The sequence below is a fragment of the Pantherophis guttatus genome, chromosome 4 (assembly GCF_059756535.1).
Source record: "Pantherophis guttatus breed Tessera chromosome 4, ASM5975653v1, whole genome shotgun sequence".
NCBI classification, from domain to species: Eukaryota; Metazoa; Chordata; class Lepidosauria; order Squamata; family Colubridae; genus Pantherophis; species Pantherophis guttatus.
The window spans coordinates 140,838,088-140,862,186 of NC_142066.1; the positions used below are offsets into that span (position 1 = coordinate 140,838,088).

General features: G+C 39.0%; 1 protein-coding gene across 27 annotated transcripts in view; it reads left to right on the forward strand.

Annotated features, from left to right (window-relative positions):
• CCDC7 (coiled-coil domain containing 7) overlaps positions 1 to 24,099 on the forward strand; it is a 292,932-nt gene that overhangs the window by 141,627 nt on the left and 127,206 nt on the right. For 19 of the 27 annotated variants that reach the window (XR_015734107.1, XM_087892982.1, XM_087892984.1 and 16 more), the window contains 11 exons: positions 6,483 to 6,584; positions 6,782 to 6,883; positions 7,299 to 7,418; positions 8,079 to 8,174; positions 8,546 to 8,665; positions 14,217 to 14,342; positions 14,979 to 15,107; positions 15,464 to 15,589; positions 15,793 to 15,921; positions 17,137 to 17,262; positions 18,141 to 18,269. Coding sequence is in view for 26 of the 27 variants with exons in the window: in XM_087892982.1 (XP_087749108.1) it covers positions 6,483 to 6,584; positions 6,782 to 6,883; positions 7,299 to 7,418; positions 8,079 to 8,174; positions 8,546 to 8,665; positions 14,217 to 14,342; positions 14,979 to 15,107; positions 15,464 to 15,589; positions 15,793 to 15,921; positions 17,137 to 17,262; positions 18,141 to 18,269 (1,305 nt within the window). In the remaining variant the exon portion in view is untranslated. The remainder of the gene's footprint in view (positions 1 to 6,482; positions 6,585 to 6,781; positions 6,884 to 7,298; positions 7,419 to 8,078; positions 8,175 to 8,545; positions 8,666 to 14,216; positions 14,343 to 14,978; positions 15,108 to 15,463; positions 15,590 to 15,792; positions 15,922 to 17,136; positions 17,263 to 18,140; positions 18,270 to 24,099) is intronic. The other 8 variants (XM_087892986.1, XM_087892988.1, XM_087892994.1 and 5 more) reach the window with 5 other exon arrangements.

A 24,099-nucleotide genomic window follows, 5' to 3' on the forward strand; every position in this document is an offset into this window, starting at 1 on the left:
AAACCCCTCAACCCCCTCTTCGCTGCATACCATCTCTCGGGGTTCCAAGACCCATCATCAAGATAGGCCCTCGATAACATGGAGGGCCAGGCCTGCGAGAGGGGGGAGTCTCGCAGTGCAAAGAGATCAGCAGATGAATACATCTTAAGGTTCCAAAAGTCTGTCTGAGGAAGATGGAAAGAGGCCAAGGATTCTTAATGATGGTTTAAAAAAAGTCCAGGGGAGAGAGTCCACCATATTATATCTCCACAGATTTAGTTTTCAGATAAGTTTAACTCATTTTTATATCCATGTATCAATCCGAATTATATCTGGTTCTTCTCCAAATTGCCTTCATTACATCTTTTAACGTCAATATCAAAATATAAATTTTAACAATATTCTAACCTCTTAATCTAATTATTTACCTTACAATTTTATTACCATAAATCTTAATTTCAGATTCAATACAACTCTATTTTTATTTCAGTTTATAAAACAGAATTCTATCCATATTTTTTAATCTCTAGGCCCATTTCATCAAATCTTAAAATCTTAAACTTTATCAATTTATCTTTGATTTTTTTCACGCTTATCTATTACACATTTCATGTTACACATATTTATCTCAAGATTCATATCCTCCTCCATATCACCTATTATTATTTAGCTGATATCCAGCATATTTTATTTAGGCTGATTTCCAGCATATTCTCCTCCATACCTCCAACTACTATTTGTCTGATTTCCAGCATATTATATTTGGCTGATTTCCAGCATATTATATTTGGCTGATTTCCAGCATAATCTCCTCCAAAACTCCCACTATTGTTTGGCTGATTTCCAGCATAGTCAACTCCCCTGCTATTATTTGGCTGATTTCCAGCATTTTCCATTTTAACTGGTTTCCAGCATATTCTCCTCCAAATCTCAAACTCTTATTTCGTTGGTGCCCATCATCTCTTATTTTAACTTTCCCTTGCAATATATTTATCCATTATATATCAGTTTCCCGACATACTCTTCCAAATTAATTCTCAACATGTTTCATAGTATTAATCATTTCCAGCATACATTTAATTAAATCACAATTTGTTACTAAAGACTGTATATCTTATAGTTTCATCCAATAATATATTAATTAACCATATTCACCAATCTGAAGTTTGTTTGCAATTTAAAATTAAAATATATTACATCAAGCAATACATTTTCTTAAAGTTATCTCATATTAGTGTATACTCTTATTTTCATTATTATTATTTTTTTTTGTAAATATTTTTTTATTTTTTTCCAAACATAAACATAAAATATAACTTTCAAGAACAGAGTTTCGATCCGGTCATAGATGGTTAACATGCTTACATTCTTTTAACATGCTCTATTCCACTTTTCCATTACATCTTTTAAAAATTTAAAACAGAAAAAACAACAACAAATTTAAACATAAAATTCTAACACTTTCATCTAAACAAATCTAATATATCAATACAGTTTAAGCTTCAAATTAAATTTTAACTCGTTATCTCTGTATCTATATCTCATCAATATCCAAACAGTTATTAACAATATTCTAGTCTCTTATTCTAATTATATACCTTACAATTTTATCACCAGAATTATCAAGTTCAATTTCAATACAACTCCATTTTGTTAAAATTTATAAAACACAATTTTATCAACATCTTAATTATTTGACCCTTTTTATCAAATCAAAATATCTTGAACTTTCCAATTTGATATCCCACATATTACACAGTTTTATCACAAGAACATATTACTTATTCTTCTCCAAATTATCAACTCTTTTGAGATTATTCCCAATATTATCTCCTCCCGATCTCTCAACGTTATTGGCTGATTTCCAGCATATTGTATTTGGCTAATTTCTAGTATAATCTCCAGAACTCCTTCCATTGTTTGGCTGATTTCCAGCATATTTTCCTCCAACTCTCCTATTGCTTGGCTGATTTCCAGCATTTTATTGGCTGATTTCTAGCATTTTATGTTTGGCTGATTTACAGCATAATCTCCTCCAACTCTCCTGCCATTGTTTGGCTGATTTCCAGCATTTTAATTATTTTCCCACTTACTTCCTCCGAGTCTCTAACTCTTATCTAGTTAGTATCCTTCACCTCATTATTTTAGTTTTCCCTTACAGCATAGTTATCTATTTGATCTCTATGTATCAGCATATTCATCAAAATTAATTCTCATTATATTTCATAGTAATCATCATTTCCAGTATTTGTTGAATTACATCACAATTTATCTCTATCATCTGTGTATTTCATAGTTTCATTCAAAAAATATGTTAATCAATCATAGTCACCAGTCTAACTTTGTTTGCAGAATATAGTTGAAGCATATTACAACAAATAGTAAGTTTTCTTAAAGTTATCTCACATTAGTATACACTTCTCATTGTAATTTTTAACCACTTGTATATAAATCCCTATTTTGATTGCCATTTGTTATTTTCTTTCTTTATTATTCCAAAAAACCTTCCTGTTTTAATCCAAAAAAACCCAACCTTTTATTCCTTTAGGCTTTTAAGCATTACATTTCAATTTAATTACATTTAGTTTAAATCTATTTTGTTTCTTCTTTTTCCTGTCTGTCCACATGTTCCACTTCAAAGTTCATCTATTCAAATGAAAAGTTCTATGTATCACTTTAATGCTCTTATAATGTCTGCTCCAAGCGTGATGTATCCACTTCCTGTCTTGTGTTCGTGTGCCACACCTTCTTTTTGCTAAGTCTGTAAATTTCCATTATAGAAAAGGTCCAAGATCTTTCTTCTTTCTTCTTAAAATCACCCAGAACAGGATAAAAATTTCCAAAATCCATTAGTCTAATGTTAATTCCAAAGTAATCATAATAATCCAAAGTAGAAAGTCATTTAGGATGTTTCTTTTCCAAACAGAAAGTAAAATCTCTTCAATCCACTCTCCTGCTTAGTCACCGCAGACTTCATGGCAATTTTGTAGCCATCCGTCTGTCAATCTTCATTAACTTCATTAACTTTCACAGGTTTAGATTCCCAAAGAAACATTTCTTCAATCCACTCCAAAAAAAAAAAAAAAAGAGTCCAATTTTCCAAATTATTAAAAACAAATTTTCTAAGCCAAATTAATTAATGCAAAGTTTGTCTTGGGTCTCCATTTCCCCCCCCTCCTTTCTTTTAAATCTTCAAGCCCCACGGATCTGTAGCCGCTGTTTAAGGTTGGGGTCTTATTTTAAAAAATACTCCAAGTAATCCCATTGTTTGCCTGGGTTGGTGTCACTCACCTGGCTTCAAAACGCTCGTTCTTTCTTCTTCCTCTTGCATGATCTTGCGTCCCAGTCTGCTGCAGCTTTGTGGCAGCCGCCATGGCTGCCTATCCCCGCCACCGACTTTGAGGATTCCCTCTGGCCTCCGAACAACTTGCCTGTTCCTCTTGGCCCTCCAAGGCGCTCCTCTTCACCCCCCATCCCTGCAAGATGGGGGTCGGTCCGAAGACCGGTCGGACAGCGTTTGTCAGTCAGGGTTTCTACGGGCTTGTTAGAGCCTGCTAATTCCCCGACTGTGGCTCCGCGTCTCCAGACTGGAAGCCCCTTATTTTCATTATTTTTATTTTTAACCACCTATACATCAATCCTCTATTTTAGTTACCATCTCTTATTTTCCATCTTTGTTACTCCAAGAGCCTTCCTGTTTTTATCCAAAAGTCATTTATACATTTAAGCTTTTAAACATTACATTTTAATTTTATCTGCTTTGTTTCTTCCTTTCCCTATCTGTCCATGAATGTTCCACTTCAAAATCCATATGTCCAAATTGAAAACCCTGTATGTCACTTTAATGCTTTTGTAACATCTGTTCCATGTATAATGCATCAACTTCCTCTCTTTTGTTCCTGCGCCACGCCTTTTATTGCTAAGCCAGTTAGTTTCAATTGTAATAAATTCAGAGTATTTCTTCTTTCTTCATAAAATCACCCCAAAACAGAATAGGACTCCAAAATCCATAAGTGTAAAGTTAATTTTGAAGTAATCCAAAGTAAAAAGCCATTCAAAATATTTCTTTTCCAAACCGGTGGGGAATCTCTACAATCCACATTCCCACTTAGTCATCGCGGTCTCCATACCTATTATGTAACCATCCGTTTGTCTTTCATCATTAACTTTCCAAAGGTGTTAACTCCCAAAGAAACATTTCTCCAATCCATTCCAATTGAAAGAGAAACCCAATTTTCTAATTCATTAAAAGCCAATTCTTTCAAATCAATTTTACTAAAGCAAAATCTATCATGGGACTATATTTCCAATTATTGTTTTTTACCAAATCTTCAAGCCCCAAAGATCTGCAGCCGCTTTTTAAATTTGGGGTCTTATTTATAAAAATCCATGCTATTACATTGTTTCTTGCCTGGGTTGGCCCGGCTTCAAAAAAACTCATTCTTTCTTCTTCCTTCCTGCACGATCTTTTCACGGTCTGCCACGGCTTTGTAGCAGCTGCCATGGCTGCCTACCCCCACCGCCGACTCCAAGGATTCCCTCTGGCCTCCGAGGAACTTGCCTGTTCCTCTTGGCCTTCCAAGGTGCTCTTCTCCTTCCCCCTGTCTCTTCCGGACAGGATCAGTCCGAAGACCCATTGATCGGTGGTTTGTCAGTCAGGGTTTTTGCGGGCTCATTAGAGCCCACTATTTCCCCGACTAGCACCGTGGTGCCAGACCGGAAGTCCAGAAAAAGCCTTTTTTTCTGAAGCTCTGTTTCGGAGGCTTTCAGAGGCAGAAAAAAAAAGCAGGGCACATTGCTCACAACCAACAAACCTGTTGCTAAAATTCACCTCTGAGAACAGCTGTTTCGGGGTATTCCGGAAGGCTGATCCACCCACCAATCACCTTTTTTCTTATTTTCCTTCCCCAAAACTAAGGTGCATCTTATACTCTGGTGCGTCTCATACTCCGAAAAATACGGTATTTAACACATGTCAAGAATATTACTCACAGTGACCTAACAAGAACTTTCCAGTCTCTTCTTAATCCAGAAGAGACCTGGTCATCTTATTAGGGCTGCTCGCTATTTATCTGCAGATGCAATGAGAGTCAAGAAATAAGCAGAGTACATCACTCTTATTGCCACAAGGTAAATCTTAATGAAGACTCCCACATACGCTTAGTTGGCTTTACCCCTTTGCGTTTTGCCAGTGGTGTTCTAGGCTTAATTTAATTTAATTTAATTTAATTTAATTTAATTTAATTTAATTTAATTTAATTTAATTTAATTTAATTTAATTTAATTTAATTTAATTTATTTAATTTAATTATTTAATTTAATTTAATTTAATTTAATTTAATAATTTAATTTAATTTAATTTAACAATTTAATTTAATTTAATTTAATAATTTAATTTAATTTAATTTAATTTAATTTAATTTAATAATTTAATTTAATTTAATTTAATTTAATTATTAATTTAATTTAATTTAACAATTTAATTTAATTTAATTTAATTTTTTAATTTAATAATTTAATTTAATTTAATTTAATTTAATTTTTAATTAATTTAATTTAATTTAATTTAATTTAATTTAATTTAATTTAATTTAATTTAATTTAATTTAATTATTTAATTTAATTATTTAATTATTTAATTTAATTTAATTTAATTTAATTTAATTTAATTTAATTTAAATCATATTTCTATGCCGCCCAACTCCCAAGGGACTCCGGGTGGCTTACAACAAAAATAATACAAACAATGAACATAATTTTTTTTAAAAAAAAAATTATAAAAACATAATATGTTTTTTGAAAAACATATTAAAAACACATGCACACCATCCATGGCCAGATCTTGCAAGATTGAACAGCGAGATCAACGGCCCCAGGCCTGCCGGAAAAGACAGGTCTTCACCGCTTTCCAGAAGGCCAATAAGGTGGGGGTAGTCCAGACCTCAGGAGGTAATTGATTCCAGAGAGCTGGGGCAGCCACAGAGAAGGCTTTCCCCCACGGGCCTGCCAGCCAGCATTGTTTAGCTGACAGGACCCGGAGGAGACCAACTCTGTGGGGATTTTACTGGTCGCTGGGAGCTATGCAGTAGAAGGCGGTCTCGAAGATAGCCTGGCCCTGAGCCATGTAGGGCTTTAAAGGTAATAACCAACACCTTGAATTGTGCCCGGAGACCAATAGGGAGCCAGTGCAGCTCGCGGAGAATTGGTGTAATGTGGGTGTTTTTAGGTGTACAGGATCCACATTCACAGAGGATCTACATAGGCACAATCCAGTTTGGACCCCGTATTATATGTTCATTCCAAGCTGCTCCAAAACCCAGAGCTTTGAGGGACAAAAAACATGCACCAGGTGGCTGCACCTCCTGCAATGCAGCTTTGGCCCAGAGAATTCTAGGACCAGCAGAAAATTACTTAATAAGCTTCTTTCATGCATCATCTGATGAGGAAGGGGGAAATACCCTATTTTGTAATAATTGTATCTCAATTTTTTTCAATGCATATAGGTGAAAAAGAGGAAGATGAAAAAAAAAGAACTTTGCTTGCAAATATAGTATCGGTTATTAGACTTTTATTGCAAGAGCAGACTCCAAAAGCTGATCTCTCAGGTAGAAACTAAGATAAATATTAAAATGAGATCCTTAATATAGAATACCCTATTGTTATAATAGTGTACAAAAAGCAAAGTGATGGAATGAATGAATCGTTACTCAAGCCAAAAACTATAAAGAAATAGAATTGTAACTTTATGTTTAGTTCCTTAGCATCATTGGCTAGATTTAAAAAGTCTTCCTTTTTTTAATAGAGAAAGAAAGAAATGATCTGGCAGAGGAAAGAACAGTTTTGCTTTCAATCCTAGACTCACACTTAAAAGATTATCATCAAGTTAGAAAACTTGAAAATATTGGTGGGTATCAAATCATGTAGAAATAATTATGTAGTATTTAAGTCATTATTAATATAAATGCTATTTATATTTAATTTCAAGATTTATAGGAGTGCTCAATTTGACTCTGGCAGTGTACAGCATAAACACAATATGTTTTAACAAGAATAAACAAGAATTAAAAGTAAGGAAAATGTTTATAGTGATCAAAAATGTGTATAAAAAAGAAAAATTAGAGTAAACAAGATACTATATATATATATGGTACATAGCTATACAGAATAAAATACAAACATTAATATCACAAACCATAGTGCTTCAGAAGTTAAGAGAGTTCTAATTCATCAGAAGAGCATGTATTTTGCATAGAAAATCATTGGCATCTTTGGCAGGATAGGGAATTTTATAGGCAGTTTTATTTTATGTTTATTTTTAGAAACAGAAATTAGAAAGCTTTCAGAAGAAAGAATCCAACTACGTGCAAATGTGGAATTAAATATGAAAGATTTGGAACAAGCTCGGGTGCGTGCATCTTCCCAGCCATCAGAAATTAATGGTAAGTGCCAAAAGGGGTTTTTGTATAAATGGGAAATGGTCCAAATTATTTTTCACAGAAACTTACAGGATATATCTTGACTAGTTTCCTAATCCTAATCATGCTTTGTTTTCTAGGTCGTCTGTCAGCTTAGACTAAATTTGAAACAACATTGAGTATGATATTTAGGGAAGTCAAAAGTTTCTAGTTAAAATCTTAAGGAAATGTTTTATTATTAAGATGGGGCTGTTTGATCCTGGATAGATTTCAGAGACAAAAGATTGGTGATAATGATTTCTGGGAAGTCTTTGGAAAAAATGCTCTTTAACTTATAATTTTTAGTAGAAAACTTTAATAAAAAATGGGTCTGCAATGGCTTTGAATAAATCCCAGGATGGCAATTAAAGGCAGAGAATAAGAGTTGGACTCGATTTGCACACTGAAGATTTGATACTGCCAGAGTATAAAAACCAAAAAGCTTGGTTTGAGAATTGAAGGCTTGGTGGAAAAAGTTGAAAGAGGCACAAACACAAGAAACTAAGAGATGATGAAATTGATGGGTGACGGACTGAACATTGTTTATAGAAATATAGTACTCAATTTAATGTTTTTTTGGCTTAATTTTCATATTAAAAGCTTCAACACTTTGAATTATTTAACGTATGTTTTTTCTTTTTATAGAGAACAGAGTAAAAGAACTGGAAAAACAAAGGGCACTGTTAGTTGATAATCTGGAAGCAAATCAAAAAGAACTTGAAAGTGCTAGATTCCTTGAAGGTACTTAACACAAGAAAATAAGTGATATATATGCAAAACATAAATTGTGATAGGTTCTTACAGGCAAAGTTTTAACAGGAATCTGATGTGATCTAGTACGTCAGCTCTTTTTGCAAACAAAGCAGTGTGGAAAAAAAATGAACTAGAAAAGAGTTAATGTGGTTCCCATCTTCAAAAAAAAAGGGAATAAAAAAAGGAAATGATAATCAGCCTAATAACAAAATCTGGATAGATCTAGGAAAAGACAGTGTCTCTTTGTCTGTCCTCAATAATAATATTATTTTTAAAACAGAAGATTAGTAGCCTAGAATTAAACAGTAATATATGTACATTTCCCTCCTCAGACTTTTAAAGTATTTCTCATTTTGCAGAGAAGAAGATTGATAAACTGGCAAAACAGAGCCTATCTTTGCTTGCAATTTTGAAATCAAATGTAAAGGAGCTAGAAGAAGTTGAGGCTCTTGCAGCTACCGAACCAAGCATTATTACTGGTAAGTACAGACTCTATATAAGAATAATTATAAATGTAAGACCAGTAGAAATGAAAACCAGGATATGAAGTGCAAATGAAAGATGAACCAATGTCCGCATGGTTGCCTTTATTCTCATTGTTCCCCTGTCCCCCCTGCTGATACCAGTCTTTTAGGGCAACCTGGTTCACCCAAATATGGGATGGAGCAAACTGCTTCCACTTTCGCCTTCCAGTCCCAATCCAGGAGCTTTCTCAGGCAGTCACTTTCACTACAAACTTTTTTTGTTGAATTTATATTTATTGACAAAGAAACAAAGCGGAAGCAGTATTCTGTTCCATATTTGGGTGGACCAGGTTGCCCTGATAGACTGGTTTCACTGAGGAAAAAAATACTTAATCTCTCCCCTGGCATAGCTGACAAAGCAAGGTGAGCACGTGGTTTAGAGGTTAATATATCTACCTAATATGTAAGTATCCCAGGTTCAAGTTCCAGAAGGGTATGGCTAGCTGATGAGAGCTAAATAGATCTATATTAGTCTCCCTTTATTTCTTTGTTGGTAAATATAAATTCAACACTTTATTCTCAGTGTTTTCCATTAATTCCATAGCAAGCATTCAAGTATAAACAGAAGTGCTAAAGGTGGTTGCCCCCCAACCCCCCACATAGATCGTTTTGTTTCCAGCATGCCAAACAATTATTTGAGAAGTTTGGAGGAGACCAGTGAAAGTTTGTTTTGCCATCACAGATTCAAGCAGTGAAAGTATAATCAGCTGTACTGAAGAGAAAAGGGAGCGAATACTCAGACATTATGAATAGTGGCCAATGATTATAAGTGACAAATGAGATGCAGGCATATCCATTCTAATACTGAGAGGATTAGGATTGCATAATATGCAAAATTCAAATACTATGTTGTTTCTGCTTCATGTTCTCTCACAGAACTCCTAGTGATTAAAAAGCACTCTTGGATGTAGGAATAAGCAATAAGATGATATCACTAAAATAGTTGAGAAGATACAAAAATTTATTTTCAAGGCTCCAAGTGTTTGTGACACTGTAACTTGCTTAACGCATTGTAAGCCGCCCTGAGTCTCCGGAGAAGGGGGGCATATAAATCAAATTAAAAAAAAAAAAAACTATCATAAATATGAACCAGTTGCCATTAATCTGAATTTTTATCAAATGACCATGGAGATTCTGAAATAGTGGTGTGAAAAACAGTCATAAGTCACTTTTTTCAGTGTCATTGTAACTTTGAACGGTTACTATATGAACTGTTGAAAATCGAGGACTACCTGTACCATCTCTAGAAGTAAGATGAAAAAAGGCCGTTCTTCAAGAATACCTGAAGATTATTGATAATTCCCAGATGTAAATATGGTTTATGGTTTATGGTTTATTAAATTTGTATACCGCCCTTCTCTCAAAGGACTCAGGGCGGTGAACAGCCAAGGTTAAAATACATACAGTATAAAAATTAAAATAAATTAAAACAGAATTAAATCAATTTGGTTCCCCTAAATTGTAAAAACCCTTTACCCGTAAAATAGCCCATTAAAATTTTAAGCCAGCCCGGTTTGCTGAAATAAGAAGGTCTTCAAAGCTCGGTGGAAAATACGGAGGTCTGGGATCAGTCGTATTCCTGGGGGTAGCTCGTTCCAGAGGGCGGGTGCCCCCACAGAGAAGACTCCCCCTCTGGGGGTCGTCAGTCGACATTGCTTGACTGATGGCACCCTGAGGAGACGCCCTCTGTGGGAGCGTATTGGCCGGTGGGAGGTTATCGGTGGCAGAAGGTGGTCTTGTAAATACCCGGACCCTAAGCCATGGAGCGCTTTAAAGATGAGAACCAATACCTTGAAGCAGACCCGGAAGACCACCGGGAGCCAGTGCAGCTTGCGCAGGAGAGGTGTTATATGGGAGCGTCATGTCGCCCCTATAATTACCCGCACGGCTGCATTCTGGACCAGCTGGAGCCTCCAGGTGCTCCTCAAGGGGAGCCCCATGTAGAGAGCATTGCAATAGTCCAGGCGAGAAGTGACGAGGGCGTGAGTGACCGTGCATAAGGAGTCCCGATCCAGAAAGGGACGCAACTGGCATATCAGGCGAACCTGATAGAAAGCCCCCCTGGCCACAGGCATCATATGCTCTTCTAAAGACAGCTGTGCATCCAGGAGGACGCCCAAGTTACGAGCCCTCTCCGTGGGGGCCAATGACTCGCTCCCAATAGCCAGCGATGGCATCAGCTGGCTATATCGGGACGCCGGCAGCCACAGCCACTCGGTCTTGGAAGGGTTGAGTCGGAGCCTGTTCCTCCCCATCCAGACCTGCACGGCCTCCAGGCACCGGGACATCACTTCAAGGGCATTGTTGGGGTGGTCTGGGATGGAGATGTACAACTGAGTATCATCAGGGTACAGATGGCACCGTACCCAAATCCACGAATGATCTCACCCAGCGGCTTCACATAAATGTTGAACAGGAGAGGCGAGAGGACCGACCCTTGCGGCACCCCACAAAGAAGGTGCCTCGAGGTCAACCTCTGCCCCCCAGCCAACACGGACTGCGACCGGTCGGAGAGATAAGAGGAGAACCACCGTAGGACGGTGCCTCCCACTCCCAAACCCTCCAGCCGGCGCAGCATGATACCATGGTCGATGGTATCAAAAGCCAATAGGACCAGAACAGAGGAACATCCTCTGTCCTGAGCCCTCCAGAGATCATCGACCAACGCGACCAATGCCGTTTCCGTGCTGTACCCAGGCCTGAAGCCGGACTGGAATGGATCCAGATAGACAGTTTCATCCAGGTACTGTGGGAGCTGTCGCGCAACCACACTCTCAACAACCTTCACCACAAAGCGAAGGTTGGAGACAGGACGGTAATTTGCCAAACAGCCGATCCAGAGAAGGCTTCTTGAGGAGGGGCCTCACCACCGCTTCTTTCAAGGCGGGAGATAAGAAACCCTCACTCAAAGAAGCATTTATAATCCCCTGGAGCCAGTCTCGTGTAACCTTCCGGGTAGCCAGCACCAGCCAGGAGGGACACGGGTCCAATAAACATGTGGTTGCGTTCAACCTCCCCAGCATCCTGTCCACGTCCTCAGGATCAAACTCCTCACAGATAACATTCTCAAGACCCGCCTCAGACACCTCGCCTGAACCCACCCAGTCAGAGTCCAAGCCGTCCTGAATTTGAGCGATTTTATCATGCAGATAATACGCAAAATCCTCAGCACACCCTTGCAAGGGGTCTTCCCGCGCTCCCAGGTGGAGGAGGGAGCGGGTCACCCTAAACAGGGCGGCTGGGCGATTATCTGCCGACGCGATAAGAGCGGAAAAGTAGTTACACTTCGCTGCTTTTATTGCCACTAAGTAGGTCTTGATATAAGATCTCACTAGTGCTCGGTCAGATCCAGAACGATTAGCCCTCCATCTACTCTCTAGGCATCTTTTCCGGCGCTTCATCTCCCTCAGCTCCTCGGAGAACCAAGGAGCTGGGCTGATTTGGCATCGGGTCAGAGGCCGCAAAGGCACGACTCGATCTAAAGCACCAGCGGCCGCCCTATCCCAGGCGGCCACCAGGTCTTCCGGCGAGTCGTGAGCCAGAGTCTCAGGGAATGGCCAAGCTCCATTTGGAACCTATCAGGATCCATCAGGCGCCTGGGGCGGAACCACCTAGTTGGTTCCGCCTCCCTGTGGTGGAGTGTAGCAGTCAGGAAGTCAAGTCTAAGGAGAGAATGGTCTGACCATGACAAGGGTTCAGTGACTGTATCCCCTGTATCTAGGCCATTCAACCACTGACCAGAGAAAAAACCAAGTCCAGAGTGTGTCCTCCTTTGTGAATAGGGCCATGAATTAACTGGGTCAGGTCCATGGCTGTCATGAAAGCCATGAACTCCCGAGCCACCTCCGACGTTTCATCGATGGACGGCAGGTTGAAATCCCCCATGACCAGAAGCCTGGGGGTATCAACCGCCACCTCGGCTATAACGTTGAGGAGCTCAGGCAGGGCCTACTTGCATCTCATGGCCCCACTTTACAAGGAGAGACTCGCATCCGGCTATCTGAGGTACAGTGGCCTCCCTAGGATCGAGACCTTCCTTTACAATAACCACCACACCCCCATCCCTACCCTGGGCCCTCAGCTGATGAAATGCGTGGAAACCCGGTGGGCACATCTCAACGAGGGGGACCCCCCTCCTGGCCCAACCAGGTCTCTGTAATACCTGACAGGTCCGTTCCCCCCTCCTGAATCAGCTCACAAATGAGGGGGGCTTTATTGACCATGGACCTGGCGTTGCACAGCATCAGCCTAAGGCCGGGGCTCTGAGACTCTGGACAACCCAGGGAACGAGGTGAGCATTGGGGGCCGGAGCACGTCACCGCTTGAAGACAGCGGGCACGTGCCCCCACAACACGATGTGGCCCATCAATGAACTCAACAATAGTCTGCTTGGTTGAGATCTAGACATCGAGCTATTTCTACTGCTAAAGAACTTGTAAAAGACGATTTTGACGTTCACAGCACTGGATAGAAACAACATTGGATAAAAAAAAAAATTCCCCATAATGTCGAAGCTTTCCCTGCATCTTGAAAAAAAAACCTGGGCTTGATTAGCCTCGTGTGATATGGAGAAATTGAATCAAGTTTACAGTGGTCATGGTATATGCACAGATGTCCTTAATAAGTGGTGTAAAATACCATCACCGAATTGTGACTAAGGGGCTGAAAAATGAGGTATTCAATACATAGTGAGTAATAGAGACTTTGTTGATTTTCTTTCTGCAACAAATTAAGTAAAATTATATTTGCAATTTAGATATATGTTGGTGTATCATTTTTACTGAAATATGATGTGAGTATGTCATACAATAAACAAATATAGGAGAGATTGCTTATAGAAGTCAGTTACTTTTTTCTGGCAGAGAGATTGGAGGGAAAGTGATTTCAAGAGAGTACCGGAAGCTTTTTGTGTAACATACCTATAGTTCCTAGCTCTGGACTGCAGCTGCAGCATGATTGTATTGCTTTTTATGTGTACAAAACAGTTATGGGTTTCAAAACTCATCGCTACTGGTTCACTCGCGGGTGCTTGCAATGCTTCTGTGCATGTGCAGAAGCTTCTGCACATGCGCAGAAGTGTCCGGGTGGGTGGGCGGAGCCTCCCACCACTGCCGCTACTGGTTCGCCCGATCCGGGGCAAACCAGTAGCAACCCACCACTGGTACAAAACAAGAAGCTGTCACTTAAGCATTCTAAAGGGTGAGGAATGGTTAGGATGCAAAGAAAAACTGAAGCTGTGGAACTGAGGTAGCTTTGTCTCTTTCCAGCCAGAGAGCACAGTTGTGATCATGTGATTTCCCACATAGCAACTGCTTCACTTAGTGGCAGAGTTGCCAGTGCCAATTAGAGTTGTTAATTAAGGACTACCTGTATCTTTATTACATAGTATTCAGGTAATGTATTTTTTAAATAAATTATTGAGTACATAACAATTCTATTTAGTTAAAAATTAATATTTTCCAACACAATGAACACAAAATGTAGAAGAAAGTATCTGTTTTCACAGATTTAAAAATAAAAGAATTAACTGAATTAAGAAATGAAGTGGCTGAACATTTAGAACAAAATCTGCAGAATATCGAAAGGGGATGGTCTCATGCTCCAGGACTTACAATTGAAAGCAGACTTCAAGGTGAGTATATCAGATATACAGAAAGACTCTATTGCCATCAGATCTCTTGCTGAGAACAATGAAAAATTCAGAAATTTTTAAAAGTGTATAATCAAAAAGTCATATATTCAGGGAAATAAATATATGCAACTAATTTACCATTTTCTTATTAAATTAAGAAAATAACAGCCAGAGGTGTTATTTGCCGGTTCTTCGAACTACTCAAAATTTTCTGACAGAACCTGTCAGAATCTGCTGGATTTCACTCCTGCTCCCTTGGCTAAGAAATAGAAATGAGCACCACGTCCTAGAGTCAGACTGGACAGGGAAACACTTATCTTTTTCTTTTGTTTTCCTTTGCCCTACAATATTTCTCTTTTAACTTTTCATTTCAGTCTTGCCTAGTTCCAGCAAAATACTTTAATTTACATTTCCGCTTCAGTTCAATGAGAAGAAAGCTGGAAAAAAACTTGTGTGACCAGTTTTGCAAAATATAAATCTGAGAAGAAAGTAAAAAATTTCTTTCCTACTTGTTTGGAGGGAAAGAAGGGGTAGGGAGAAACAATTACAGTAAGTCTGAAGATCATTGCAGTCAGGTCAGAATCTTAAAATAAATGTCCTAGTACTTCTTATTAAGGCCAGCTCTGCTGTTTGCAGAAGAGGAATTACAGGAATTGCATGAACTATCTGAATTGAAGCAACAGTTACTGGAATCACTGGAATCTAATCAGAAAGCGCTACAAGAAATTCAAGAACTTGCAGCTGCCCAGACTTGCAATGTCAATGGTATGTGTGCTGTGGTTTCTAAATATTTAAATACAAATATATGTTTGGAATCAATTATGCTGGTGTTCTTAGCACACCAGTATTAAAATCCTGTAATAAAGTGAGTTACATTCCTGAGAACATAGGCAGAAACCCCATCCTGCCAAAACCATTTAATAATGTTAATATCCATTCTGTAGTATAGGAAATGCTCTCTTTAATCTTGTGAATGGGGGAGGTGTGAATTTATTCCAGTTGGAAGTGACATCAGAAATTCTAGACACATACTAATCATGGAGGCAATATTAAGATGAATATGTGCAACATATTGTAACTATTTGTATGTTAAGTAATATTTTATTATGGATTTTTTATAGAGCATATGTTACAGGAATTAACTGAGCAAAGAAGCCATTTGACCATAGAACTAGAAGCAACACTAGATGGCATACAAGATATATGTCATCGACCTGCAGAAAGAACTACATTTATACAACCTTCTGGTAAGTAGAGAGGTAAAAGTGTTAGAAATAGTCAAGCCATTTCTGCACCCTAAGTGCCTTAGATACTCAAGCATGTTCATCTTAAAATGGACTTTTCATATTCATAGTAAGCATATTCAAGGAGTTTTCTTTGTTTTTGCAAGCAGTTTAAGTGAGAAATAAAATAATATTCAAAAATATATTAAGAAAATTTCTCTTTGCAGAAAAAGAATTGTATGATTTACATAAACTATCTGAAAAGAAGGGACAGTTACTTGAAACATTGGAGTCTAACTGGAGAGAGCTAGAAGAAGTTCAGGAATTTGCAGCTATTCAACCCAGCGATATCACTGGTATTTGAGCTAGGGAATCTTATATTTAATCAAAGCTGAGTTTAATGCTTTATCAGGAAACCTTTTCAACTGCAAAATAGTGATTATATTGGCATTATAGAAATCGGAGTTTGGATCAGGGAATTTTTCATATGAATTCAAATCTGAATTTTGCAGCTTTATTTCTGGTGTATGTATTATTTTAAGGTAAGGGGAAAGATGCATAGGAACATATCCTCAGTTCTGTTGGCATTCTCAGCATAAAAGCATTATGATCCCATAATCAAGTTGGATTATAATCCTGAGGTTATGGGAAGAAGCAATATCCTTCAAAAACCTTTTAAAATTTTAATACTCAATTTGAGATGTATGAAATGTTGCATAATTTAATCATTTGTGAGTGGATGGAGGTTTGGGGGAGAAAGGATTCATTCCACTTGGGAAGTGATAGAAATATTAGATACAAGCTAATAATAATAACTTTATTGTCATTGTACATGTATACACAGTATACCCATACAACGAAATTAATTTAACACCCAAAGACTAGGTCCAACACACATAATCCCCAAACACCCCACCATCCACCACAAATTCCCCATCCCTGAACCACCAAAACATCCACATAACAGACCAAGTAATGTTGTCCAACAGCTCACTGATAGTGGCCCTTTAGTTCATTGTTAAGTGCAATTATAGCTGGGATAAAAAATATTGAGAAAATGTGTGGTCCGAGTTTTAATTGTTCTGTATCTTCTGCCAGAAGGCAGCAGTCCAAAAAGATTGTAAGCAGGATGGAAAGAGTCTCTAAGAATGTTTTCCAACTTTAAATCTCAAACAGCAAGATTCGAAGATGTCGTCCAGGGCTGGTAGCTGGAGCCCGATGATATTCTGGGCAATTTTAATGATTGATTCTCTGTAGAGCTTTTCTGCCCACTACAGAGTTGCTCCCATACCATGCAAGAATGCCATATGTCAGGACACTCTCGATGGTGCTGCAATAGTAGGATAGAAGTAGATGCTGAGATAGATTTATCTTCCTGAGCATTCTCAGGAAGTACAGCCTCTTCTGTGCCTTCTTCACAAGCATGTTAACATTCATAGTCCATGAGAGGTCCTTAGAGATATAAATGCCCAGAAATTTAAAACTACCAGCCTAATTATGTTTTTGAAATCTAGATAATACTAATGATCTTAATTATTTTTATATATTTACATAATTACTGATTTTTTTAGCACATAAACTGCAGGAGTTAACTGAGCAAAGAAAACAGGTGACCACAGAACTGGAAGCAACTCTAGATGGTATTCAAAATATATGTCATCAGACTACAGAAATCAGTACATTTATACCACCTTCTGGTAAATAAAATATATTACTAAGAATTTTAGAAAAAGTAGCAATGATTATATATGTATTGCTTTCATACTTTAAATCTAGTAATCAATAGAATAAGTGAACTATAAGAGTGAGGACAGTTGGAGTTCTTTCCATTCCATCTTTCTATTCAAATACATTTGACAATTCCAGGGTACATGCATCATTATTTTTTTAATTATTAAATTTTAATTTTTTAAAAAAATCATTGTCATTTATATTTATGAATATTTTAAGCAGAACTTGTGTCAGTACTGGACCCTATGGAATCCCTTTTTTAGTTTTTAATATAATAAGCTATTTAATTTGACAGACCCTTTATTTCATAACCGTTATTCTTTTTGATACCATTTAGCTCTGGTGAAACGCTGTGCAAAAAATTATGAATAATTTAGATATGGTTTTATTCATATTTTGTATTCAAAATTCACCTTAAAATATTTGAATTTTCTGTGCTTCTCAAGGAAGCATAAATGTTCAGCTTTCTTTCTGGATCAGTTTATTTGCATTATCCAATATAAAAAAAATCCATCTCTGCCGATTTTTATATTTATACTTTCAGTTTCTAATTCTGAAATAAATTAAATTTTGCTTCTATTGATTGGTGTTCCATTCCATAGTCTCCAATAATCAAGGAGAAAATGTTCTGTATATTGTGCGTCTTCTGGTGACTATGTGAAGAAATACTTATCAACTTGTCTTCTGAAATATTCAGATTAAGTATCTGTACCCTAAATGTCTTTTAGATATTCACTTTTGGCACTATCAAAGATTGTTTATATATATATATATGTAATCAAAGCAAAAGTGAGCATCTTAAAAATATTACTGAAGGGGTTGTTTATAAAGTTTCTAATTTCAGAAAAGGAGGTACATGAGTTGCATGAACTGTCTGAGAGGAAGCAGCAGTTACTGGAAGCACTAGAATCTAATCAGAAAGAGCTACACGAAATTCACGAGCTTGAGGCCACCCAACTAGAAAGCATCAATGGTATGTTTGTTGTGGTCATGTGAAGCTTGAATTAAAAAGTAATGCTTCCAATTTTAGAAACCACCACTGGATGGCAGTATTAGATGTTTTGATGTATTCTTTAGGGTCTGCTCTTTCTATTGCTGAGATGGCTGCCAGAAAGAGTTGTATTGCTAATTACAAACAAAAGTCTACAGTGCTGCCACTGAATTTTTGACTTCTGAAGAAGTCATCATTATGACCCAGAAATAATGAATCTATTAATCCATGGAATATTGTCACAAAGTTTCACTGCTTTTTTTTTTTTTTTTTTTTAAAGAAAACCAGGTTTTAGCAAAAAAACTCAGTTATGTTTTTTTGGAGATACCATGTTGAGGAGAAAATCCTTTTGGGTCTTTCTTTCAAGCTGGAAGAAAATGTGGACTTTAGGAAAGGAGGTCCATTTACTTCCCAACAGCCAACAACAGAGTTTGTTCTTGGGGACAGCTAGCAAATGAATGGTGATCTGGTCAAATTTTTATTTGAATTTTGAGTCATAATTTAATTTAATTTAATTTAATTAATTTAATTATTTAATTTAATTTAATTTTTTAATTTAATTAATTTAATTTATCGCATTTCTATGCCGCCCAACTCCCAAGGGACTGTGGGTGGCTTACAGCAAAAATAATGCGAACAATGAACATAGAAAAATTATTAAAAAACATTATAAAACATTTTAAAAACATTAAAAGTCCATGCACACCATTCATGGCCGGATCTTGCAAGATTGCAACAGCAAGATCAATGGCCCCAGGCCTGCTGGAAAAGCCAGGTCTTCACCGTTTTCCGGAAGGCCAATAGGGTGGGGGCAGTCCGGTTCTCAGGAGGTAACTGGTTCCAGAGAGCTGGGGCAGCCACAGAGAAGCCCACGGGTCCGCCAGCTGGCATTGTTTAGCTGACGGGACCCGGAGGAGACCAACTGTATGGGATCTTACCGGTTGCTGAGAGTTATGTGGTAGAAGGCGGCCTTGAAGATAGCCTGGCCCTGAGCCATGTAGGGCTTTAAAGGTAATAACCAACACCTTGAATTGTGCCTGGAGACCAATAGGGAGCCAGTGCAGCTTGTGGAGAATTGGTGTAATGTGGGTGTATCTAGGTGCACCCACGACAGCTCGTGCAGCTGCATTCTGGACCAACTGTAGTCTCCAAACACTCTTCAAGGGTAGCCCCATGCAGAGCGTGTTGCAGTAATCTAACCGTGAGGTGACAAGGGCTTGAGTGACTGTGAGGAGAGCCTCCTGATCCAAGTAGGGTCGCAATTGGTGCACCAGGCAAACCTGTACAAAGGTCCCCCAGCTACAGCTGCCAGATGTTGCTCTAATCTTAGCTGTGAGTCTAGAAGGACACTCAAATTGCGAGCCCTTTCTGAGGGGGACAGTTTCTCCCCCCCCCCCAGAACCAAGGATGGATAGTCGACATAGTCTTTAGGAGGCAATACCCACAGTCACTCGATCTTGTCTGGGTTAAGTCTGAGCCTGTTGACTCCCATCCAGACCCTCACAGCCTCCAGGCACCAGCACATCACATCCACCGCTTCACTGAACTGACGCGGGGTGGAGATATACAGCTGGGTATCATCAGCATATTGCTGATATCCGACCCCGTATCGTCGGATGATCTCACCCAGCGGTTTCATGTAGATGTTAAATAGGAGGGGAGAGAGGACTGAGGCACCCCACAAACGAGGGGTCTAGGGGGTCGACCTCTGTCCTCCTGCCAACACTGACTGTGACTGACCAGAGAGATAGGAGGAGAAGCACAGTAACACGGTGCCTCCTACTCCCAACTCCCTTAGTCGTCCTAGAAGGATAACATGGTCAATGGTATTGAAAGCTGCTGAGAGGTCAAGTAGCACCAAGATAGAGGAATGACCCCCATCTCAGCTTGCCAGAGGTCATTCATCAGCGTGACCAAAGCAGTTTGGTCAGGCCTGAAGCCTGACTGAAAAGGGTCTAGATAATCCGTTTCATCCAATGACCGTAGGAGCTGAAGTGGTTGGAGACTGGACGAAAGTTCTTTAATTCTGCTGGATCCAGGGAAGGCTTCTTGAGGAGGGGCCTTACAACTGCTTCCTTTAATGGTTGCAGGAAGGACCCTTCCCTCAAGGACGTGTTAACTAAAGCCTGGAGCCAGCCTCGTGTCACCTCCCTGCTGGCCGAAACCAGCCAGGAGGGTCACGGGTCAAACAAACAAATGGAGGAACTCATCGCTCCTACAGCCTTGCCCACTTCCTCAGGAGTCACAGGCTCAAATTCATCCCACACAATAGGACTAAGACCTGCTCCCGTCATCTCGGTTGGAATTGCCCAATCAGAGTCCAGGTCCATCCGAATCTGAGCGACTTTATCCGACAGAAACTGCACAAACTCCTCAGCTCTATCCTGCATGGGCTTTTCCACTCCCCCTACATTAAGGAGGGCGGCTGGATTACACCAATCAGCGGATGCAATAAGTGCAGAAAAATGTGAACATTTTGCCGCCCATATCACCACTAAATAAGTCCTAATAAAGGCTCTTAAGAGTGTTTGGTCAGATTCGGAGTTACTGGTCCTCCAGCATCGCTCTAGACGTCTCTTCTGACGCTCCATCTCCTGGAGTTCCTCGGTAAACCAGGGAGCTTTCCTGGTTGACGTGTGTGTGAGTATGTGCTTCTTTTGTGTTGTTGTGACTGGAGGCAATATTTTAACTTGTTGCAATTTCCCTTTTTATTGTATGTATGATTCTGCGGTTTGTCCCTTTGTGATTTGGTTTCAGCCTGAGTGATCAGGTTTAGTTTATTGTGTTGCTGGCTTGGTCTTTTGGAGATCACTTGTCATATTGTATATTTCTGAACTAGACTGTTTCATAAATAGCAAGGCTATATTTTATGAATGGAAATACAGTTTCTTTAGGCTAGACTGGAGGGAGATAGTGAAGAAATTTGGGAAGACTCCTGGTCTTATGGGGGATTTCTTTTCTATTCTTTGGAACATTATTGTTGATGGGGGATTTTCTATTCCTTTTCTGTCCTATATATAGAAGTATACAGTATATATGACACCCCTCCTGACACCCCTCCTGCGCGAGCTGCACTGGCTCCCAGTGGTCTTCCGGGTGCGATTCAAGGTGTTGGTTACCACCTTTAAAGCGCTCCATGTCATAGTACCCGGGTACCTTCGAGACCGTCTTCTGCCACCAATAGCCTCCCACCGACCAGTCCGCTCCCACAGAGAGGGTCTCCTCAGGGTGCCATCGGCCAAGTTATGTCGGCTGGCGACACCCAGAGGGAGGGCCTTCTCTGTGGGAGCCCCAGCCCTGTGGAATGAACTGCCCCCGGAAATACGTAAGATCTCCGACCTCCGGGTGTTTCGCTGCGCTCTGAAGCCCCTGTTGTTCCGCCAGGCCGGGCTATTAACATAACGTTTTAAATTGGGGTATTTTAAATTTCTGGGATTTTAAATTGGAGCCTAATTATTTAATGATTTTAAATTTTAATTGTTGTTTTGTTTCTGTGTTTTTAAATAGGCTGTACACCGCCCTGAGTCCTTCGGGAGAAGGGCGGTATAGAAATAAAATTATTATTATTATTATTATTATTATTATTATTATTATTATTATTATTATTATTATTATTATTATTATTATTATTATATATTGCACAACCTATGGCTCATCTGAATAGATCTTGTATTTTTCGTCTATCTGGTGCATCATAAGGGAAATCTGGTTGAGGTTTCTGTTAGGGGGTTTGTGAGGAGGAAGACAGCCTTGCAAGCTATTGAGGCACAGGGAGCAATGAAAGAGGCAACAAAAAGGCAATTATAGTAATAGCTTCCAGGAAAAGGGCATTTAGTCGGTGAAAGTAGCCCTGTTAAATCAAATGGGAATGTTTTTAACGAATTCATCAGTTTTTAACTGATGTTTTTAACTAATTCTTTGAAATCCTTAATGTTGTCTTCTATGAGCTGGGAGTTTTTGGCCAAATTAAAGTAGTACATACCTCAAAATTCCTTGCAATTGTGGTTGTGTCTTAGCAGTAAATAATCAATCAATGGTGTTTTGTTTTCGAGAATTGCTTCATGAACTTGTCTAAACTCCCAGTTCAGTGCTTCTAGGACATGGGACATTGTATTAAGGCTTTTAGCTAGTGCATAGGTGAGGCAATTGATATTTTTTGAATTAGCTCAGAGACAACTATGAGGGAAACAGCCAGCAAAATATATTCCACTTGGTTAAATAAGGCTGTGTGCAAGTCACAGTCTGGCATTTGGAGATGGAGATCCCTCTTCTATCGCTTCCTGAAGGAGGGCAAGTGGATGATTAGTCGCCTGAGGGTGCAAGGTCCCCTTGTGGAGTTAGCTGGGACATACAGGTATGTTTGAAGCACAAAGCATCCTAGGGGAAGTTTTATATGAAGGAAGGTGACGGGAATATCTTCAATGTGGTTGCAGGTCAGGGCTGCATTTGAGAGATTATGGTAGGTTGGCTCCTTGGGGGAGGAGCATTTTCCTTTACAAAACTTTTGGCTGCATTAGTTATTGTAACAACGTGTAGTGTGAACATTGTTTTATCTCTGATATCTATGCTGGGTCTCCAATTGAAAATAGTGGAGTACGTGATAGTGACGTGGAAGTTTTTGAACATAGTATAGTTCTGTATGGTGCGTAGATGTCTGACAATTCCTACAAGGCAGGTTGTCAAGATGTCCTTAATGGCAAAAATCAATTGTATTTAGAGCTTGCCAAGCTAAGTATTACTAGACATTTTTCTTATTTGGGAGTAGATGTATGCCTATAAGTCTGGGTTTTTTTTAGAAAATTTTTTATTTTTATTTCTTATACACATAATGTAAATGTACATTCTCGTATACATAATTGGTCATACATATACATATTTTTCTTTAAAAAAGCAAAAAAATAAGGCATTTTAATTACATTTGGGGTTGCTCTTCTACCCTTTCTTTTCCCTCATTTCACAACAAACCTTCTTCTTCTTCTTTCTTTCCCTTCCCTCCTCCTCTCCTCTCCTACTTTCTCCCTCCTCTTCTCCTTTCTCTTTTCTACTTCCCCTTCCTTTCCCCCACTTCTCCCCTCTTTCCCCCCTTTCTAACCTTCTCTCCTACTCCTGTCCCCTGTCCTTTCTTCCTCTCCTTTCCCCTTTCTTCCATTCCTGTCTCTCACTCTTTTCTTACCCTCTATTCCTCTCTCCTTTCTTTCTCCTTTGTTGTGGAATATATTCCCTGTTTGGTATCAGAGCAACTCCAATATTCTAATAATATATACTTCCTTTTCTATTTCTTTTCAATTTTACCCATGCTATCACTTTTATCACCATAATGGTACATTTATACTTAAAATATTCAAGATGAGTTTTGACTTTCCCCCATTTGTCCATTCTCTATTGTTCTTGTTGGTCTTTAGGCCTCACTCATCAGTCTCTGGGTTTGGGTTTAAGGGTGGGATCTTTGATGTCAGGTTCTATTTGATGCTGAAGTTGATTGCTTCTGGTTTTAGGTGGGCCCAATGGATCCAGGAGCCTTTTTATGCAACCTTTACAGCTGTCTGGGTGGTTAGCAGGACTTGGAAGGGCTGATTCTACTCAGGTTGCATCACAGATTTCCATGTGAAAAATCAAATCCACACCCAGTCTCCTGGCTCGAATGGGTGGAGGCCTTCTTCTAGGGGCAGCGTCTGTGTTAACATGGTCTGCTTCCACAGCCTTTGAAGTGGTCTGTTTAGAGAGGGAAGATAAACCCTACCCCTCCTTTCTAAGCTCAGGGAATGTGGGTCTAAGCCTTTCAAAGTATCTGGGGGTCTCCTGAACAGCAATC